At 39.2% G+C, this 19971-nt stretch overlaps 1 protein-coding gene across 1 annotated transcript in view; it reads right to left on the bottom strand.

Moving 5' to 3' along the window:
* The window catches only part of kif6 (kinesin family member 6), a 306561-nt gene that overhangs the window by 55639 nt on the left and 230951 nt on the right, over positions 1-19971 (bottom strand). Inside the window, exon 14 of the mRNA XM_059519411.1 lies at positions 19713-19815. Within this exon, the coding sequence (XP_059375394.1) occupies positions 19713-19815 (103 nt within the window). The remainder of the gene's footprint in view (positions 1-19712; positions 19816-19971) is intronic.

Here is a 19971-nt window from a genome sequence, read left to right as displayed (position 1 = left end):
AGCTAGAGTTCTTACTATAACCAGGAAGAACAACCATATTTGCCTGGTTCTGTCAACCCTGGCCCCCTATTGAACAATGAATACATTTTAACATTTTGCTAATTACTTAAAAAGCCCTGAATGGTTTAGCTCCTCAACACTCAAGAGAGCTCATATCACATTATAGTCCTTCATATCCACTGCAATCTCAAAACACTGGCCATTTGATAATACCTAGAATATCAAAATCAACTGGGGGTGGCAGATCCTTTTCCTATTATCTCCTAAACTCTGGAACAATGTACCTAGTGTTGTTCTGGAGGCAGACACACTCTGTCAATTTAAATCTAGATTAAAGACTCATTTCAAAGACTGAGCCCTTCATGCCACTTCCCGCCGAAACGGGTGTGGCCTAACCCTATAAAAGGAGCTCGAAAAGGCTGACTCACCTGATTTATGGCATCAACTATCCATCTGGATAGGCTCTGTCTCGAAACAGCCATTCCTTTGGAACGTCCACTGAACGAGACAAACAGCTGCTCAGTCCGTCAAAAGACAGCGGAGCGAGACACATAAGCTCTTAAAGCCCTAACAGGGCAAAGAAGACTCAAGTCTCCATCCTCTCCTGACACCGACAGGGCAGACAGGGCAATAACCTGAGCCCGAAACGGCGTGTTGAGGGATTTCGGCACATAACCGTGCCTAGGTTTGAGTATGACCCTTGAGTCATTAGGCCCAAACTCCCAGCACGACGGGCTCACCGAGAGCGCATGCAGGTCACCCACACGCTTCACTGAAGCGAGAGCCAACAAGAACACTGTCTTAAACGACAGATGCTTGAGGCTAATCGTTTGGATAGGCTCGAAAGGGGAACCCTTCATGGCCTCCAAAACCGTCGCGAGGTCCCATACAGGGACTGATGGAGGTCTGGGAGGATTCAGCCTCCTAGCTCCTCTAAGGAAGCGGATGACCAAATCGTTCCTTCCTATTGACTGACCGAGCGCTGTCTCAGAAAACGCTGCGATAGCCGCCAAGTAAACTTTGAGCGTGGAGGGGGCTCTGCCCTTATCCAACAGCTCCTGTAGGAAGGAGAGAACCTCCGTCACCTCACAACTAAGGGGTGAACATCCCCGTGCAGTGCAACAGCTGGGGAACACCGACCACTTCGAGGCATACAACCGTCATGTCGACGGAGCTCTAGCCTGAGTGATGGTATTCAGCACTCCCACTGAGTGATCAGCGGGTAACCGTTGAGCGCCCACACATGGAGGGACCACAACCCTCCTCAACGGCACTGGCCACGGGGCAGTGTCTGCTAACTGCAACACATCTGGAAACCATGGTTGGTTCTTCCAAAATGGTGCTACAAGCAGTATTGAGCATCTCGTTTCCCTCACCCGTTCTAGAACCTGCGGAAGGAGGGAGATGGGGGGGAAAGCATAGAGCGGGCAGCACGGCCACCTCCGTGACAGCGTGCTTTCGTTCTTGGAAAAGAACGCGGGGCAGTGAGCGTTTTCGTGGGACGCGAAGCCCAGGCACATGAACTGCTCTCAGCGAGCGCAAGTTGCGCTGAGCCCAAACCAGGAGGCGTTCTGCCAACCTGTACAGGTTTCGGGACCTCAGACCGCCCTGGCGATTTATGTAGGACACCACAGACATGTTGTCCGAACGGACTAAGACGTGGTGGCCTTTGATTCGGGGACAAAAGCGCGTCAGCGCGTTCTCCACTGCCAGCATTTCCAGACAGTTGATATGTTGGAGCTTTTCCCGTTCTGACCACAGGCCAAAGGACGGTCTGCCCTCGAGCAGCGCTCCCCATCCCGAAGTGAAGGCATCTGTCGACACCATCTTCACTTTCGAGGAAGTCCCCAGGCTTACACCTGATTGGTACCAGTCATTCCCTGTCCAGGGTTTCAGGGCTGTAACACAGCTCTGATTGACCCTGAGACGCAGCCGACCGGATATCCGCGCTCTCAGCCAGAACTGCAGGGGGCGCATGCGGAGCAGGCCCAACTGAAGAACTGGAGATGCTGAGGCCATGAGACCTAGCATCTTCTGAAATTCTCTGAGCGAGAAGGTCGTGCCGCAGCGGAGAGAGCTCGCTGCGCGCTATATGCCGTCATGGAACGTGAGTCCAGAGCTATACCCAAAAACAGTATCGTCTGACTGGGGTTCAGCAAACTCTTCGTCCAGTTGACACTGAGACCGAGTTTCTCGAGGTGATCGAGTAAAATGGCCCCGTGTTCCACGAGCTCTGAACGTGATTGAGCCAGAATCAGCCAGTCGTCCAAATAGTTCAGCACTCGCATGCCTCTGAGTCTGAGAGGAGCGAGCGCTGCGTCCATGCACTTCGTAAACGTACGAGGAGCCATGGACGAGCCGAACAGCAGGACTGTATACTGGTATGTCTGACCCTCAAAGGCGAATCTCAAGTATCGCCTGTGACGTGACGCTATCTGTATTTGAAAATACGCGTCCTTCATATCTATCGACATGAACCAGTCTCCTTTGCGAATATGCGCGAGGAGTCTCCTGGTTGTAAGCATTTTGAAACTGCGTTTCGCCAATGCTTTGTTCAGCTGTCTTAGATCCAGTATGGGTCTGAGACCCCCGTCTTTCTTGGGCACTAGAAAGTATTTGCTGTACAGCCCCCCTTCGCATTGAGCTTGAGATACAGGCTCCACAGCCCCTCTGCTCAACAGTTTTGATATTTCGGCTCGAAGTAGGTGTGCTACTTCTGTTTTGACCATAGTTTCGACGCGCGCTAAAAAGCGCGGAGGGTGTCGAAAAAACCTGTAGCGAGTAGCCTCCCTTTATAATGTCTAGCACCCAATCCGAAACCCCTGGAAGCGCTGACCATGCGTCTGCATGAATGGCTAGGGGTTGGATGCGAAGTGCGCTCTATTGGCTGGGCAACGGCAGCGCTTCGATGTGCTCTAACATGGGCATTAAGCCTGTGACATTTGAGGCGGGGAACGCGCTGATCACAGCGGGCAGATCGCTCGTCCTCGACCCCTCCACAGTGCTTAACCGAGTGAGGGAGGGCTGAGCGGGTCCCGTGGGACTCGTGCTGTCTGTGAGTAATTGTGGGCTGTAAGCGTGCACATTTACTGCTTTAGACTCGCTGTCTGCCTGGGCAGAACGAACGTGCACGGGTTTCGTTTTTACAGAAACCACATGACGCGTGTGACATAGTGTTTGTGGGCACTGAGGAGTGGGCACGTTTACTATGTAGTGCGCGCGATCGACATGAGTCGCTTTTATGTTATTAAGGATAGAACGCATTCTACTAGAGTCAATAATTTGAGAGTAAACTGAATCAATTCAAATGTAACAATTTATTGTTAATCAGGTAAAAAGTATTATATTACATAGTCAATTCAGAGATAATCAATACAAGACATAAAATTTGCATAGATAAATCAGTAATACTTTATAATAACTGCATTATGTAATGTTTAACAGATCATTAGTTAATATATATTCACATAGCTATAAAACGAGATAATGTGATAATTAATGATTACTAATGTACTTAATAAACCTTATCTAATGATTAACAGATCATTATTTAATGTAAATTAAAATGATTGTAAATGTCAGTAAACTTCAATTCATATGATCATGCACTTTAAAAATTGTCAATGATTTTGACAGATGGTTTACAATGATTAAAAGCTTAATTAATCATTAATAAATCTTTATTTATCTCTATTTATAATGTCTGACAGATCATTATTTTTATGCTTACAAATGTAATTTAACCTTAAATTCATATGATCAGGCTGATTTTAAAAATCTACAAATAACTTCAACAGAAATTATACAATAAAAATAATTATACAATACTTAATATTTTTGTAAATGTTTAAATACATTAACTAATAATTTGCACCTTTATGAACAGTCATTTTGATGGCAAAATGTGTAAAGGGTGGTTAGTTAAGTTTGACAAAATGCTTGCTACAGACATAACAATGTATTTTGGGTGCAAAACATGTTTTATTACCTCAACACTTCTTATATTAGTATTCTATTGTTTATTATTAAACTGAATGCTCCTTCAATCATACTGATGTATGAAAAAACAGGAAAAATATATATATATATTAAATACATTTATCAAAAAAGTTACCTGTACACTGTTGATCCCTTAACAAACCCTTAATCCAACGCATACCACCATCTGTCCAGGAAAAGTGTTGTACATTAACAAAAGCGTATAATCATTGTATAACATCTGCTAAAATCTTTTGAATTTCCAAGATGAATGATCATATGAATAAGAAGTTTAATGACATTTGTAAGCATTTTAATTTACATTAAATGTTAATTATTATGGGTAACACTTTATAATAACTTTCATTTGTAATAAATCATTAACAAAAATAATGTATTGCTTAATGGATCATTAGTTCAAATACATTCAAATAGCTAGAAACATGAGATAATGTGCTTGTTAATGTTTACTAATGTGCTTGTTAATGTTTTAACAAGCACATTATTTCATGTTTCTTTGCTATTTGAATATGTATTAACTAACGATCCATTAAGCATCACATAATGTTTATGGACTAATGATGGACAACTATGTACTTCCGATTCCTGTCTGCATGCTGCAGAGTGGTTTGTGATTGTAGCTCCGTTTTCTGGTGAATATTACTTTCACTCTCTGTTGTAATAAAGTAATAAAATATAAAATATAAACTTAATTCCCACCATATATCTGATATTATATATCAAACTAATTTAAATAATCTGACCATTCATTTTAAATGTAAAAATCATGAGTGCAGCACGAGCTTGACATTAACGTTATCTATTACAGTTTTCTTTTTTGCCCTTTTTTCCTTTTGGCTCGTTTCTTTTCTCTCTCATGCAGTTTTTTTCACGAGCCCATCAAACAACAGTGGTAAGTCAGAATCATTCTTCAATCATGGTGATTAATTTCTACTTCTCCTGGTATTGTTGTTTGCACCACTTGCCACATGTACAGTTTAGCTATCTCTATCGGCAACGAGGGATTCACATGTGATAAATGCAGGAAAATAGTTAGGCTGACAAAGAAGGTTTCAGAATTAGAGACACGCATCCAAACTTATTATTGAGGACAGTAAGAATATGAAGGCTGTAGATTTAGATGTGACTAGCCCAGGGCGTCCTGTTCATTGTTTGGTTCAGACTACAAAGACTCTGTAGCAAGGCAACTGGGTGACAGTGAGACGGAATAGTCACAGGTCAAAACACCGCTCTTCATTTCCATTCCAAACAACAGGTTCTCCCCAGAAACCTGATGAAAGTGCCCTAGTTATTGGCTATTCTATTGTATGGATTGTGAAAATAGAGACACCAGCCACCATAGTCCACTGTTTTACAGCTAAACTTCCAGAGCCTTGTCACATCCTGTCTGTTGCACCCATCAATGTTCTCTCAGCCTGTTGTATTGCTGTCAAGGAGACTGTTAGTGCTGTGGAACCTCCAGAGGTGGCGACCACTGCTGCAGAATCTTCAGAGGTGACAGTACGAACTTATTGCCTGTCCTGTGATGGCCACGAAGGCCATCAACCAACTCACTGTCTGTCCTGTCATGGCCACAGAGGCCATCCATGAACGTACTGCCTGCCCTGTCACGGCTATGGAGGCCTTTTAGGAACTCCCTAACCACCTCATCATGGCCACGGTGTTAGTTTTCACTGTTATGTTGATGATACTCAGCTCAATATTTGTTTGCAGCCCAGAGAAACATACCGATTAAAAAATGAGGAGTAATTTCTTACTACTAAATTCAGAAAAAAACTGAGGTGTTAATTATAGGACCTAAAACTCTACATGTAATAACTTAGAACACCGTCTAAGAATTGATGGCTGCTCTGTCAATTCTTCTTCATCAGTTAGGAATCTAGGTACACTATTTGATAACAATCCTTCCTTTGAAAGCCACATTTCTTACATTTGTAAAACTGCATTTTTTATCTGACTTTGCTGCAGCCTGAACTACTGGTTTTGTCTGGTCAGAGGAGAACTGGCACCCTGACCGTGCCTGGTTTCTCCCAAGGTTTTTCTCCATTCTTTCACTTATGGAGTTTTGGTTCCTTGCCACTGTCGCCTCTGGCTTGCTTAGTTGGGGACACTTAATTTCCAGCGATATCGTTGACTTCATTGCAAAGGTACTAATTAAATTGAACTGAGCTGGATGATGGCATCACAGAATTCAATGATGAACCGTCTTTTTGCATTATTGACACAGTATTTTCCTATTTAATACTGTTCAGTTGCATTGTCATAATCTGTATTGTTAAAAGCAGTATATAAACAGAGGTGACTTGACTAGACTTAATGTTTGTTAATGATTTATTAATGAAAGTTATTATAAAGTGTTACCAATAAAAAGTGTAAAAGGTGCATACCATTATGGCCTCCTATAAACTGATTGGCTTCATCTTCTCTCCACCAATAAGCTGGTGTGTGGTGAGCATTCTGGTACACTATGGCAGCTGTTGCATCATCTAGGTGGATGCTGCACACTGCTGGTGGATGAGGGGATACCCCCTTACAATATAGAGTGCTTTGAGTGCTTAGAAAAGCACTATATAAATGTAATGAATTCGTCTTCTTGTTATTATTATTATCATTATTGTTACCTGACCTTAGAAAAATACATAGGAGTGTGCTCATATACTCCACACACTAAGCTCATCAGGCAAACAGAAGTGCACTGATCTTCTTGCAACATTTTCTCAAGGACTCAGAATAAGTCAAACATCCTCCACATGGAGACAGGAACTATTGGAATTTGCATTGATCAAGGCCTAGACATGGAAAAATTACACCTTTTGGGGACAGATGGGAATTTGCATGAAAGACACTGTGAAATGGCACACTCTCTACAGTAAGCAACATAATCTAAACTCTTATGATCTGTATTACCATTGTAGACCATTGTACCAGCTGCACTGAGAAATCAAACGATGCTAAACATGACTGTGAATATAACTAGAAATGTATATTATGTTATTGACCATCCTGAAGGAGCTGAGGGAGGGGAATGATGGGTCAGAGGAAGTAAGCGGATGAAAAGGAACAAAGGTGAGAAAGGAGTTTTCTCACATCTTTTCTCAGTGAGATGTGGAAACAGATGTCTTTACTGTCTGTTAATACAGACTGTGTTTGGTTTTGTCCATATTTCAGAAGTGATAGACAGTTCAAAGTGTCTGAGGTTTTTCAGATCTTACAATTGAAATGTTACGGGTAAATGACATTAAAGCTAACCAGAGAAAATTTTTTAAATAAAAATATAGCTGCAAGCAGCGATGGCGGGCTCTCAACTCTGGTAATGGCGATCGACTGTCCTGCAAAGTTTAGCTCAAAGTCTAGTAACTTGTACTAATGTTAAAGACTAATTAATGTTAATTAAAGCTGAGTTAAAAAATATTTTAATACATTATTTACTAGTACATTTTTTTTAAGTTTTATTTTAAGTTTTAAGTTAAGTTAAGATTAGTTTTTGTACTGTGAAATAACCTGAACATTAATATTTTTAATGATAGGAATAACTAACATAAAAAAGATTAATAAATTATTTGAAAAATAGATTGTTCATTGTTAGTTCATGCATTAACTAATGTAAACCAAAGAGAGCTTATTATAAATTGTTTCCAACACTTTGCATGATCTATAACCATTTTTAAAAATCCTTTAATGATCTATAAACATTTATAAAATGTTTATATAAAACTATATTACCAGTACAATTCATGCCAACAGCCCGTAACTGCATATTCAGCAAGAATTCATGTTAAACATATTTAGCTATGGCTTGATCAGAAGGTTATAATGACTGCAAGAGTTGAGCGGGATGTTAAAGTCTAAGGAGTTTTGTCCATTTCTTTTACTGATTATTTTCGTGTTAAAGCATGATTTAAACAGATAAAGCACATTCACACGCAATGGCTTTAGCAATAATGCATTCAAACAAATGTAATCTTACAGTGCTACTACATTATCAGTAGGCTATCTGATTTTGAAACCTTGAAGAAATTCATTGATCTGTTTAGATAAAATAACTGACAAAAATGCACTGTTATTTTCCTCACAAACAAAATGTGCACAGCAGAAAGCAGATTTAATTATTACAATGTTATTAGTTTGGCATGTGATAGGGAAAAAAGTTTACACACAATAAGCCACTTTGAAACTCTCCTGTTATTTTTATTTTTTTTATAGGCTACGTTATGAACATAACATTTCAAACATACTGAAATACTTTATCCACGGAGTGAAGGCGGCGGTGTTTCTGGTATCAGTGAGCTCGGATCAGAGTGAATATTAAATGCTCTGAGCGCGGAGGGGAAATTGTTACTGCTTCACTCTCACAGACTCTGCTGCCGAGTGAGAGAGATGTTTCACCCGACTAAATCAAGACGACTGCAGCAGCACAAGCACAGCATATCCGCCAAAAATCAACCTGCAGCAATAATTGTTGCTCGGCTCGCCAAGCCTTACTTTTGTAGGTCGCATGGCAGTAAATAATACGATGATATGATCATGCAGTCAATACAGATATTTAATAAAAACATTAAAAACAAGCAGGGCTGTAACATAACCCATTAAAAAACGCATGCCAGGTCTACACCGGACACGAGTGGTGTGATCTGACAAAAGACAACAGAACACAGTGCTCGTTCTGTTTATGACAAAATGTACTGATACTGCGTTCAGATGACTTGACACTGTAGTGTGATGTCATCAAGTTTAGACACACTTTTAACCAGTGGGGCACGGATGACATCTCTGCTTGAATTCGTTCTAAGAAATGCAGATAACTTCATAAGTACCAAACTTTCATCTGTGAATATTACATATTAAATATATAAAATATTTTAAATATTTTAACTATAGTATTTTTCTTTCATTTTCTGTGACTGAAGCCATCAAATGTAACACATCAGTGAGGCAAAACCGACGTCTATTTGCGAAAATGTGCTTTGATGCGCTTGTTTGATAACTTGAGGTTAAAGCGCCACTCAGTGGTCAAAAGCTGCAAATGCACTTTACAAACGCGACGGCGGTATGTGCGGTGGTAAAAGAGCCGTTTTCGATGGCTACCTACTGTATGTTACCATAGACAAGTTAGTGGTTTGCTGTCGTGACTCTAGCAAACAGCACTGAATGCGCACTGAAAACACACATTGGTGGGTAAAAAAATATAATTTTAAACCTTTCATCAGCTTATGTAGACTCTGCTACAAATCGCTGATCTCTATTTATGTATTATTTTTCATAATTGATCATTTGTTGGTAAAGGGTAAGAGATCTGGCGAACCGCATGATTTTTGTCAAAGTTGCAGCTCGCGAGCCGTATACATTCCCGACCCCTGTTCTTTAAGATAAATTCTTTAAACAGTGGTAAAAGAGGATGTGGTGCTGATCCTTCAAGAGTCACTCAAAACTTATCTGTCCATAAAGCCTATAAAGGATTAGTCTTAATATCCAGTATTTCACAATACTTCCGCATGTTATTGTAATAAAGTGAGGGTAATTTTATCAGTACAATACATAAAATAGATAAAACACATGAAAGATTTAAAAAAAAAAAAACGTTTCTACAATAATTATTTAAAAGTAATCATCCATCTGGTGGCCAATATTGGTATTAAAAATTGCAAGCTTGATTTAAAAGTTTTAATTTTATGCTGGCTCCTGAACATGATAAAGCTATGAAACTTACCGTGCTTCCTAAGAATGATCACTTCTACATATCTAAAAAAAGTATGAAGAGATAGAATTAAGAATTGTAAAGATATAGTAAAATAACTATTGTATTTTTTATGTTACTTTAATAAATCGCTATGGCCACACCATTCGAGGTATCCTAAACCCATTCACAATTTAACATCTTCAGTATATTGGCTTCAAGTTGACAAGGTTTGCACTACTTGTGTCTTCTTGGAGGAGTATGAATTAATTAACAGGCTGGTTTTTCATAAATCCACAATAAAAATAAAAATAGCCGACCTCCTGTTGGTCGTAGCAAATGACTGTAAATTAGAAGGTTGTCCGGCTTGATAAGAACAATTTAAGTACCAAGTTTGGTGTCTGTAGCTAAAACTAACCCCCCCCCCACTTAGGACAAAAGGTGGCGCTATAGAGTCCCTTCTCCACGCCTTTTATGAACTTTTTCCATTGTCTGCCTATCATTAATACTGATATTTATTTTGAGTTTAATGAAATTCTGAGCATGTTATCTTTCTCAAAATCACTAGAACAGAAAGTTCAAGTTTGACACGTTGCCATGGCAACAATATAATGGATATTAATATCCCCACAACAGATTTACATCAGCCATGTTTTGACATTATTCTGATCAAGTCTAAGCAAATCGAGTAAAAATAAGATGCTGAATTCAAAGCATTTTGAAAATGACACACTTCCTGCTGGTGGCGCTATAACTTTGACTCCTAATAGTTACATCTATGCGATCGGAATCATACAACGAACAAACTCCTGAAATTTCATCAAAATCAGAAAATGTATGTGGATGTAGACACTTCCTGTATCTCATTTCTCACCATAAATTCATCATCTCGCCATGGGCAAACCGTTTGAGATATCAAAAATCCCCTGACAATTTTGCATCCCCAATGTCTTGAGATCATGTCCACCGAGTTTCGAGGCAAACAGTTAGAAAACCTCATTGGAGTTTATCAAATTCCAGAGCATGCACTTTTTAAACAGCCCTAAATAGCCGACTTCCTGTTGGGCGGAGCCTATTGCATGAAAAGCAAAAGTTGTTCGGCTCAATGAAATCTATAAGTGTACAGTGTTTCATATAAATACATGCAAGTATGTTTGAGCTATGGTTCAAGATTTCTGACTGTGTTCCACGAGGTGCCGTACAGCCCCTGTGCCATGCCTGGGTCCCAGCCACTGCGGTGTCCAAACTATCATTAATACTGATATGTATTTTGAGTGTCATGTAATTCTGAGCATGTTATCTGCCTCAAAATCACCAGAAAAGAATATTCAGGTTTGACACGTTGCCATGGAAACAATATTATAGCTATTAATATCCCCTCAAAATTTTGTATCTGCCTTGTTTTGACATTATGATGAAGTTTCAAGCAAACCTAGTAAAAATAAGATGCTGAATTAAAAGCATTTTGAAAATGACACACTTCCTACTACCAGTTGGTGGCGCTATAACTTTGGCTCCTAAAAGTCACACATATGCGATCAGCATCATACAACGAACAAACCCCTGAAGCTTGATAAAAATCTGAAAATGTATGTGGATGCTATTAGGCACTTCCTGTTTCTAATTCAATTCATCGTCTCGCCATGGGCAAACCGTTCGAGATATCAAAAATCCCCAGGCAACTCTGCATCCCCAATGTCTTGTGATCATGTTCACTGAGTTTCGATGCAGCCAGTTAAAAGACCTCGGAAGAGTATATCAAATTCCAGAGCATGCTTTTTTTTTAAATACCCTGAATAGCTGACTTCCTGTTGGGTGGAGCCTATAACATGAAGCGTGAAAGATGTTCGGCTCAAATACATGCAAGTATGTGTGAGCTATGGTTAAAGATTTCTGACTGTGTTCCAGGAGGCGCCATAGAGCCTATGTATATATAAATGTTAATTAAATCTTAGTTAAAAATATTTTAATTATTTACTAATACTTATTTATACTTACTTATTTTTTATGTACAGTTTTATTTTAATATTAGTTTATATACTGTGAAATAACATGAACATTAATATTTTTAATGATAGGATTAACTAACATAAAAAAAGATTAATAAATGATCAAAAAAATAGATTGTTCATTGTTAGTTCATGTTAGTTAATGCATTAAATAATGTAAACCAAAGAGAGCTTATTATAAATTGTTGCCAACACTTTTCATGATCTATAACCATTTTAAAAAATACTTTTAATGATCTATTAACATTTTTGAAATGATTATATAAAACTATATTACCAGTAAAATTCATTAGCTTTTTAAAATACATATTATTTTTCTTTTGAAAGATTTTTATAAATGATGCTCTATACACATTTCTAAAACAATTATTTAAAAGTAAATGTGTTCAGGCCAGGACTCTTATCAAACATGTGAAGTTTGGGCAAGATCGATAATTTTATGTTTGAGTTACAACAACTTCTCTTTCTATGGCGAGACATCAAATTTTGTCACAGTGCCATAGACAAGCCCTTTAACAAAAACTCAAGATCTCCACAATTCAACATTGCAAAGACCTTTAGATTAGACTGACCAAAAGAAATTTTTGATGTCATTAAATTTCTCGGAGTAGTTTGTTACAGTGTGAAACATGACACTTCTTGTTGCCAGCAGGTGGCACTATGACTATAACTGAATATGGACATGTAGATCTGTTAAGGGCAGAAGTCGTACCTAACATGTGAAGTTTGGGGCAGATTGGACATTGTCTGAGTTACTTCTTTTTTCATGGTGAAACATCGAAATTTGTTAGGCCGCCATGGACATGCCCTTTAACGAAACCTCAAGATCTTCACAATTTAACATCGCAAAGGCCTTTAGATTACACTGAGCAAGTTTGGTGTTGATACACCTGAAAATGGCAAAAACAACTCCAATTTTGAAGAGAAAATTCTAAATAACCAACTTCCTGTTGGGATTCGGATTTCGTACCAAGAGACTTTTTCGTAGGTATTGGTGTGTTACATGTGTGTACTGATTTTCGTACATGTGCGTGAAACGGAGCTCGAGGCGCGCTATGTTGAAAGTGCATAGGTGGAACTATCGAGCCATTTTGCCACACCCGATGGAATATTGGCCTTCAGATCTGTTCAGGCCAGGACTCTTATCACACATGTTAAGTTTGGGGAAGATCGGACATTTTATGCCTGAGTTATAACATCTTTTATTCCCATGGCGAGACATCGAACTTCACCACGACACCATGGACACGCCATTTAACGACAACTCAAGATCTTCACAATTTAACATCGCACAGGCCTTTAGATTAGACTGACCACAAAAAAGACATGGATGTCATAAAATTTCTAGGAGTAGTTCGTCGCAGTGTAAAAGATGTCACTTCCTGTTGCCAATAGGTGGCGCTATGACTATAACTGAATATGGGCATGTCAATCTGTTCAGGTTCTTATGAATCTTATCAAACATGTGAAGTTTGGGGCAGATTGGACATTGTATGTCTGAGTTATAGCAACTTTATTTTTCATGGCGAATCATTGAAATTCGCCAGGCCACCACGGACACGCCCTTCAACAAAAACTCAAGATCTTCGCAATTTAACATCGCAAAGGCCTTTAGATTAGGCATACCAAATTTGGTGTTGATCTGAATAAATCTCTAGGAGGAGTTCGTTAAAATACAACGCATGCAAATGACAAAAATAACACAAAATTCGCTTATAATATAAAAAAAACCAGACTTAACCGACATAAAAGTGTTAAACATGACACTTCCTGTTACCAGCAGGTGGCGCTATAACTATAACTGAATATGGGCATGTTGATTTATTTAGGACAGGACCCTTGTCAAACTTGTGAGGTTTGGGGAAAATTGGACATTGCTTGCCTGAGTTACAGCGATTTCCTTTTTCACTGCATTTGTAGCATGCTTTAGCACTTAGCTAAGTGTTGCTAGCATGTTTTAGTATGCTTCTAGAATGTTGCCAGCCTATTTAACACTTGTTCATGCTTTTTTATTATTTTGCAAGGAGTCCATAACAGTTTTAAAAATGCCACTTCCTGTTGCCAGCAGGTGGCACTATCATCGAATACGGGCATGTTGATGTGTTCAGGACAGGACTCTTATTAAAATGTTTCAATTTGGGGCAGATTGGACACTGTATGTCTGAATTACACTAACTTCCTAATTAACTGCAGTAATATGATGCTTTAGCATTTAGCTAAGTGTTGCTAACATGTTTTAGTATATTTCTAGCATGCTGCCAGTGTATTTATCACTTGCTGGCACTTTTAAATATGTTGCTAGGAGTCCATAACAGTGTTTCACATGACACTTCCTGTTACCAACAGGTGGCGCTATGACTATAACCGAATACTGGCATGTTGATGTGTTCAGTACAGGACTCTTGTCAAACGTGTGAAGTTTGGGGCCAAGCGTGCCACACAAGCCCTGAAAAGTGAAGCCAAAACGTCTCGATCGCCCCCTGGTGAGTGGTCCTAGTATAGATCATAAACCCCTCCTCCCCATGTTATTCAATGGGACGAGAGACCAACTAAACAATTAAATTACCCTTCAAATATCTTTTTGTCCGAAGCTGTTTTTTGTCATTTACTGTAGTTTGTATCACGCTAATGTAAATTCAAGTGTTCGTTTTTAAAATAAGTTGATTTTTAGATAGTTATTTAATGCTCTAAAAACGGTGGTGTGACGTCGTGATTGACAGCTGTGATTGACAGCTCTCTGAGCCAAGGAGGCACTGAAGCGTCAACAGGCTTTTTTCATGATCTTCGGAGGACTGAGGAGATTGTATTTACCTTATTTTAATGAGATTGGAGTGGAACGGAGCAGACAGAGTTCACAGGAGCAGGACTCCACTTCCAAAACAGTGCAGATTACGGTATGTGCATTCTGCGAGGGAGAGTGAGGGCGGGGCACAGGGAAGGGGCCGTTGATTTCGCGGCTTTAAGGCTTTACTTCCTGCTTGCTACTGCGCATAGCTACTGCGCAGAACTGGTCCCTAGATCGCTATCTGCGCAGGCGCAAGTCCAAGATGTCAGCGCCATATCGGGACACTGGCGGCTTCAGTTTTGACCAATGGAAGAGAGCGAAGGCGAGTCGTCCATCTTTTTTTACAGTCTATGTTTGGGGCAGATTGGATGTTGCTAGCCTGAGTTACAGCAACTATCTTATTCAATGCCATGGTTGCATGCTTTAACACTTAGCTAAGTGTTGCTAGCATGTTTTATTATGTTTCTAGCATGTTGCCAGCCTTTTTAACACTTTTTGACACTTTTTAATTTGTTCCTAGGAGTCCATAAAAGTGTTAACCTTGTCAATTCCAGTTACCAGCAGGTGGCGCTATGACTATAACTGAATTTTGTCATGGCTGTTTGTTTGGAACAAAACACCTATCACACGTGTGAAGTTTGGGGAAGTTCGGACATCGCTTGCCTGAGTAACAGCAACTTCCTTTTTCACTGCAATAGTAGCATGTTTTAACACTCAGCTAAGTGTTGCTAGCATGTTTTAGTATGTTTCTAGCATGCTGCCAGTGTATTTATCACATGCTGGCACTTTTTAATATATTGCTAGGAGTCCATAACAGTGTTACACATGACACTTCCTTTTACCAACAGGTGGTGCTATGACTATAACCGAATATAGGCATGTTGATGTTTTCAGTACATAACTCTTGTCAAATGTGTGAAGTTTGGGGCAGATTGGACGTTGCTATCCTGAGTTACAGTAACTTCCTTTTTTCACTGCATTAGTAGCATGCTTTAGCATTTAGCTAAGTGTTGCTATTAATTTTTGTATGTTTCTAGCATGTTGCCATCCTATTTAACACTTGTTGACACTGTTCCCAGCAGGTGGCGTTATGACTATAACTGAATTTGGTCATGGGTGTTTGTTCAGGACAGAAGACTTATCACACTTGTGAAGTTTTAGGCAGATTGGATATAGCTTGCCTGAGTTGCAGTGACTTCCTGTTTCACAGTGAAACGTTAAACTTTGTCAGGCTGCCAGGGACACACCCCTTGATGAAAACTCAAAATCTTCACAATTTAACATCTCAATTCTTATGATGACTCTCGTTAAATTTGAAGATAATCAGATTAAAACTGTAGGAGGAGTTTGTCAAAGTATGAGGCATGGAAATGGCAAAAATTGCACAAAAATCGTACAGGAAATTAAAAATAACTTACTTCCTTTTGGGTTTTGGATTTTGTACCAAGATACTTTTTTGTAGGTAATGGTGTGTTACATGTGTGTACCCATTTTCATGCATGTATGTGAAATGTAGCTTGAGGCACACTCCATTGAAATCTAACAGGTGGCACTATCGAGCCATTTTGCCCCACTCACTTCTGAAATCTATATCAGATGTAAATTTTCGCCAGTTCTGATGCATGTGCAAAGTTTCGTGAGTTTTGTAGCATGTTTAGGCCCTCAAAAATGTGATTCATTTTAGAGAAGAAGAAGAAGCGGAAGAATAATAATAAACGGAGCAATTCCAAGAGGGTCCTCGCACCACCGGTGCTCGGGCCCTAATAGTCCTTAGGAAATCAATAGGGCCCCTTCAGTCTTGAGCCCTAATTAAAGCTGCAAGCAGCGTTGAAAGGGCCCTCGCATCCAGAGCCACCTCCACCCGGTGGCCTCAGGAAAACAGTGATCGGTGGCCAATTTGCATTTAAAGTGGTAAATATAGGAAGAATATGTCAAAGTCATTTATATGTGTCAAACTTTCTGCTGCCAGAAGGTGGTGCTGTGACTAACTGAATACTGGCATGTAGATGTCTTGAGACGAGGACTTTTAGCAGACATGTGAAGTTTGATTTAGATTGAACATGGTATGTTTGAGTTAATGTACAGGTGCATCTCAATAAATTAGAATGTCGTGGAAAAATTAATTTCAGTAATCTGACTCAAATTGTCAATGCACACAGACTGAAGTAGTTTAAGTCTTTGGTTCTGTTAATTGTGATGATTTTGGCTCACATTTAACAAAAAAACAAAAAAACACCAATGCACTATCTCAACAAATTAGAATATGGTAACATGCCAATCAGCTGATCAATTCAAAACTAATTGCAAAGGTTTCCTGAGCCTTTAAAATGGTCTCTCAGTTTGGTCCACTAGGCTACACAATCATGGGGAAGACTGCTGATCTGACAGTTGTCCAGAATACAATTGACACCCTTCAAAAGGAGGGTAAGCCACAAACAGTAATTGCCAAAGAAGATGGCTGTTCACAGACTGCTGTATCCAAGCATGTTAACAAAGTTGAGTGGAAGGAAAAAGTATGGAAGAAAAAGACGGACAACCAACCGAGAGACCTGCAGCCTTATGAGGATTGTCAGGCAAAATTGATTGCCATGCCGAATTGAGACAGTAATTAAAGCAAAGGGAGCCCCTACCAAGTATTGAGTACATGTACAGTAAATTAACATACCTTCTAGAAGGCCAACAACTCACTCAAAAATGTTTTTTTATTGGCCTTGAGATGAGATAAAATGTGAGACAAAATCATCACAATTAAAAGAACCAAAGACTTAAACTACCAAGAGGGTCTGGCTGCAGACTTGCACTTGCACTCTCAGACTTGCATTCTAAGACTTGCACTCTCAGACACTTGCACTTCCACTAGTGACATCACTTGCAGTCTTTATTTTTTATTTTGCTGAATTTTTTCAGCGTCTTGTCTCCTTTGGCAACACGCACGATTTGTGTTAATGGCAAGTCTCACAGGTAGCGGAGAGTGCAAGTAGCGATTGCAAGTGACATTTCAATTTAGTTTCTTTTTTCTTTTCTTCACCACCTGGCTACTGTTGTAAAATGTTGAGAGATTCAAACTAAAAGTTATCAATAAACAGAACAAAATAAAAAAATAAAGACTGCAAGTGACGTCACTATAGCGGAAGTGCAAGTGTGTGAGAATGCAAGTCTGAGAATGCAAGTGCAAGTTTGCAGCCAGACCCTTCTCTAAACTGCAGTCTGTGTGCACTGAATTTATTTAATACATGAATTTCACAATTTGAGTTGAATTAATGAAATAAATGAACTTTTCCGTTACATTCTCATTTATTTAGATGCACCTGTAAAACAATGATCATCTTGTTGCCAACAGGGGGCGCCATGATTATAACTGAATATTGGCCTTTAGATATCTTCAGACCAGGATTTTTATCAAACCAGAAATTTAGGGCAGACTGGACATTGCAAGTTTTAATTAGAGTAAAACATGAAATGTCCTGTTGCTAACAGGTAGCACTTTAAATTATAACTCATAATTACTACCACGACTGAGGTGAGACCAATGAGCAAGGCACCGAACCCCCAACTGCCGTGGGCATTGCCTGCTGTGTGTGTGTGTGTGTGTGTGTGAGTGAGAGAGAGAGAGAGAGAGAGAGAGAGAGAGAGAGAGAGAGAGAGAGAGAGAGTACTCTTGTTTTTGTGACATATAATCATACAGAATTAGTTTTTTTGAGAAAGTAAAAATGCACATAGTTTCCTGTGAGGGTTAGGTTTAGGGGTAGGGTTGGTGAAGGGCGATAGAATATACAGTTTCTACAGTATAAAAAACATTACGCCTAGATGTCCCCACTTTTCACAAAAACAAACGTGTGTGTGTGTGTGGATGGGTTAAATCCAGAGCACAATTCCAAGTATGGGACACCATACATGGCCACACGCCTTTCCTTTCCTTTCCTTTCCTTTCCTTTCCTTTCCTTTCCTTTCCTTTCCTTTCCTTTCCTTTCCTTTCCTTTCCTTTCCCCTTTCCTTTCCTTTCCTTTCCTTTCCTTTCCTTTCCTTTTCCTTTTCCTTTCCTTTCCTTTCCTTTCCTTTCCTTTCCTTTCCTTTCCTTTCCTTTCCTTCCTTTCCTTTCCTTTCCTTTCCTTTCCTTTCCTTTCCTTTCCTTTCCTTTCCTTTCCTTTCCTTTCCTTTCCTTTCCTTTCCTTTCCTTTCCTTTCCTTTCCTTTCCTTTCCTTTCCTTTCCTTTCCTTTCCTTTCCTTTCCTTTCCTTTCCTTTCCTTTCCTTTCCTTTCCTTTCCTTTCCTTTCCTTTCCTTTCCTTTCCTTTCCTTTCCTTTCCTTTCCTTTCCTTTCCTTTCCTTTCCTTTCCTTTCCTTTCCTTTCCTTTCCTTTCCTTTCCTTTCCTTTCCTTTCCTTTCCTTTCCTTTCCTTTCCTTTCCTTTCCTCTGTCCTGTCCTGTCCTGTCCTGTCCTTTCCTGTCCTGTCCTGTCCTGTCCTGTCCTGTCCTGTCCTGTCCTGTCGGCATGTAGTTGTTTTCAGACAAGGACTCTTATCAAACATGTGAAGTTTGGGGCTGATTGGACATTGTATGGCTGAATTACAACTACTTCCTTATTCATGGCATTAATAATAGTAAGTGCATGTTTGCATGTTTTAAGAAAATCACACAATGTGTGGTAATGATGAGATTTCTTCTAAAACTTTAAAGATGACGATTGTAAAAGTGTTAGATTTTTTGTCTCAGGAGACAAGTTTGAAAAGCAGGAGACTCAAGCAAAAGTCTCCATTTGTTATTAAAGTAACCTCATTCCTGTCTAGGATAAATATTTGAGATGTTAAAGAGATCTCACTTTAGTTTTTTCTTTCCTCTATGTCATGCCAGGCTGGTCAGTGCAAATGTATTTTTAAATTCAAGGGGTCATGAAATGGAGGATCAAAATGTTAAAAGGTTACTCTACATAAAAACATACTGCAGGTTTCAGAACTCAAAATTAACTCCCCAGTTTAAAATATAAAATATTATTTTCTACTCTTCTTAAATATCCAGATTTTAAATCGGGAGAATTGTGACACTGAATGTAACTGGAGAATGAAAATGCATTGAAAACACATTTCCTTTGTGTTAGCCTTTAACACACTGTTTGTTTTCAAAGGCTTTCAAAAAGTGTCTAAAACAAAACTGACTTTGACAAAAATTGGTGGGGACAAATATATTTACCCACATGTCCTATATTGGACATCTCATTAAATAATAATATAACTCTGTAGCACACACTGACCTTTGTTGCAACACAGCTCTGTTATTTTCAATTGATAAACGGTCTTCATGGTCTCTCAGAAAGACTTCAAATGCCTCCTGCTGACTCACAGATAATTCCAGTACTAAAAGAGAAAAATGCATAGTAATAGTTAAGTAAATGTGCTCTACTAAGATAATTCAAGCTTGATATCTAATAAGATGATGTTACAAACTCTAGGACTGAAACTTACAAAAACTGTATTAAAAAGTAATCAGTTTTTTTTTTTTTAATACATACA

This window comes from Carassius carassius, chromosome 31 (assembly GCF_963082965.1).
Source record: "Carassius carassius chromosome 31, fCarCar2.1, whole genome shotgun sequence".
In the NCBI taxonomy this organism is placed as follows: domain Eukaryota; kingdom Metazoa; phylum Chordata; class Actinopteri; order Cypriniformes; family Cyprinidae; genus Carassius; species Carassius carassius.
Note: the sequence above shows the minus strand (reverse complement) of the source record. Positions and strands in the feature narration are given on the sequence as shown.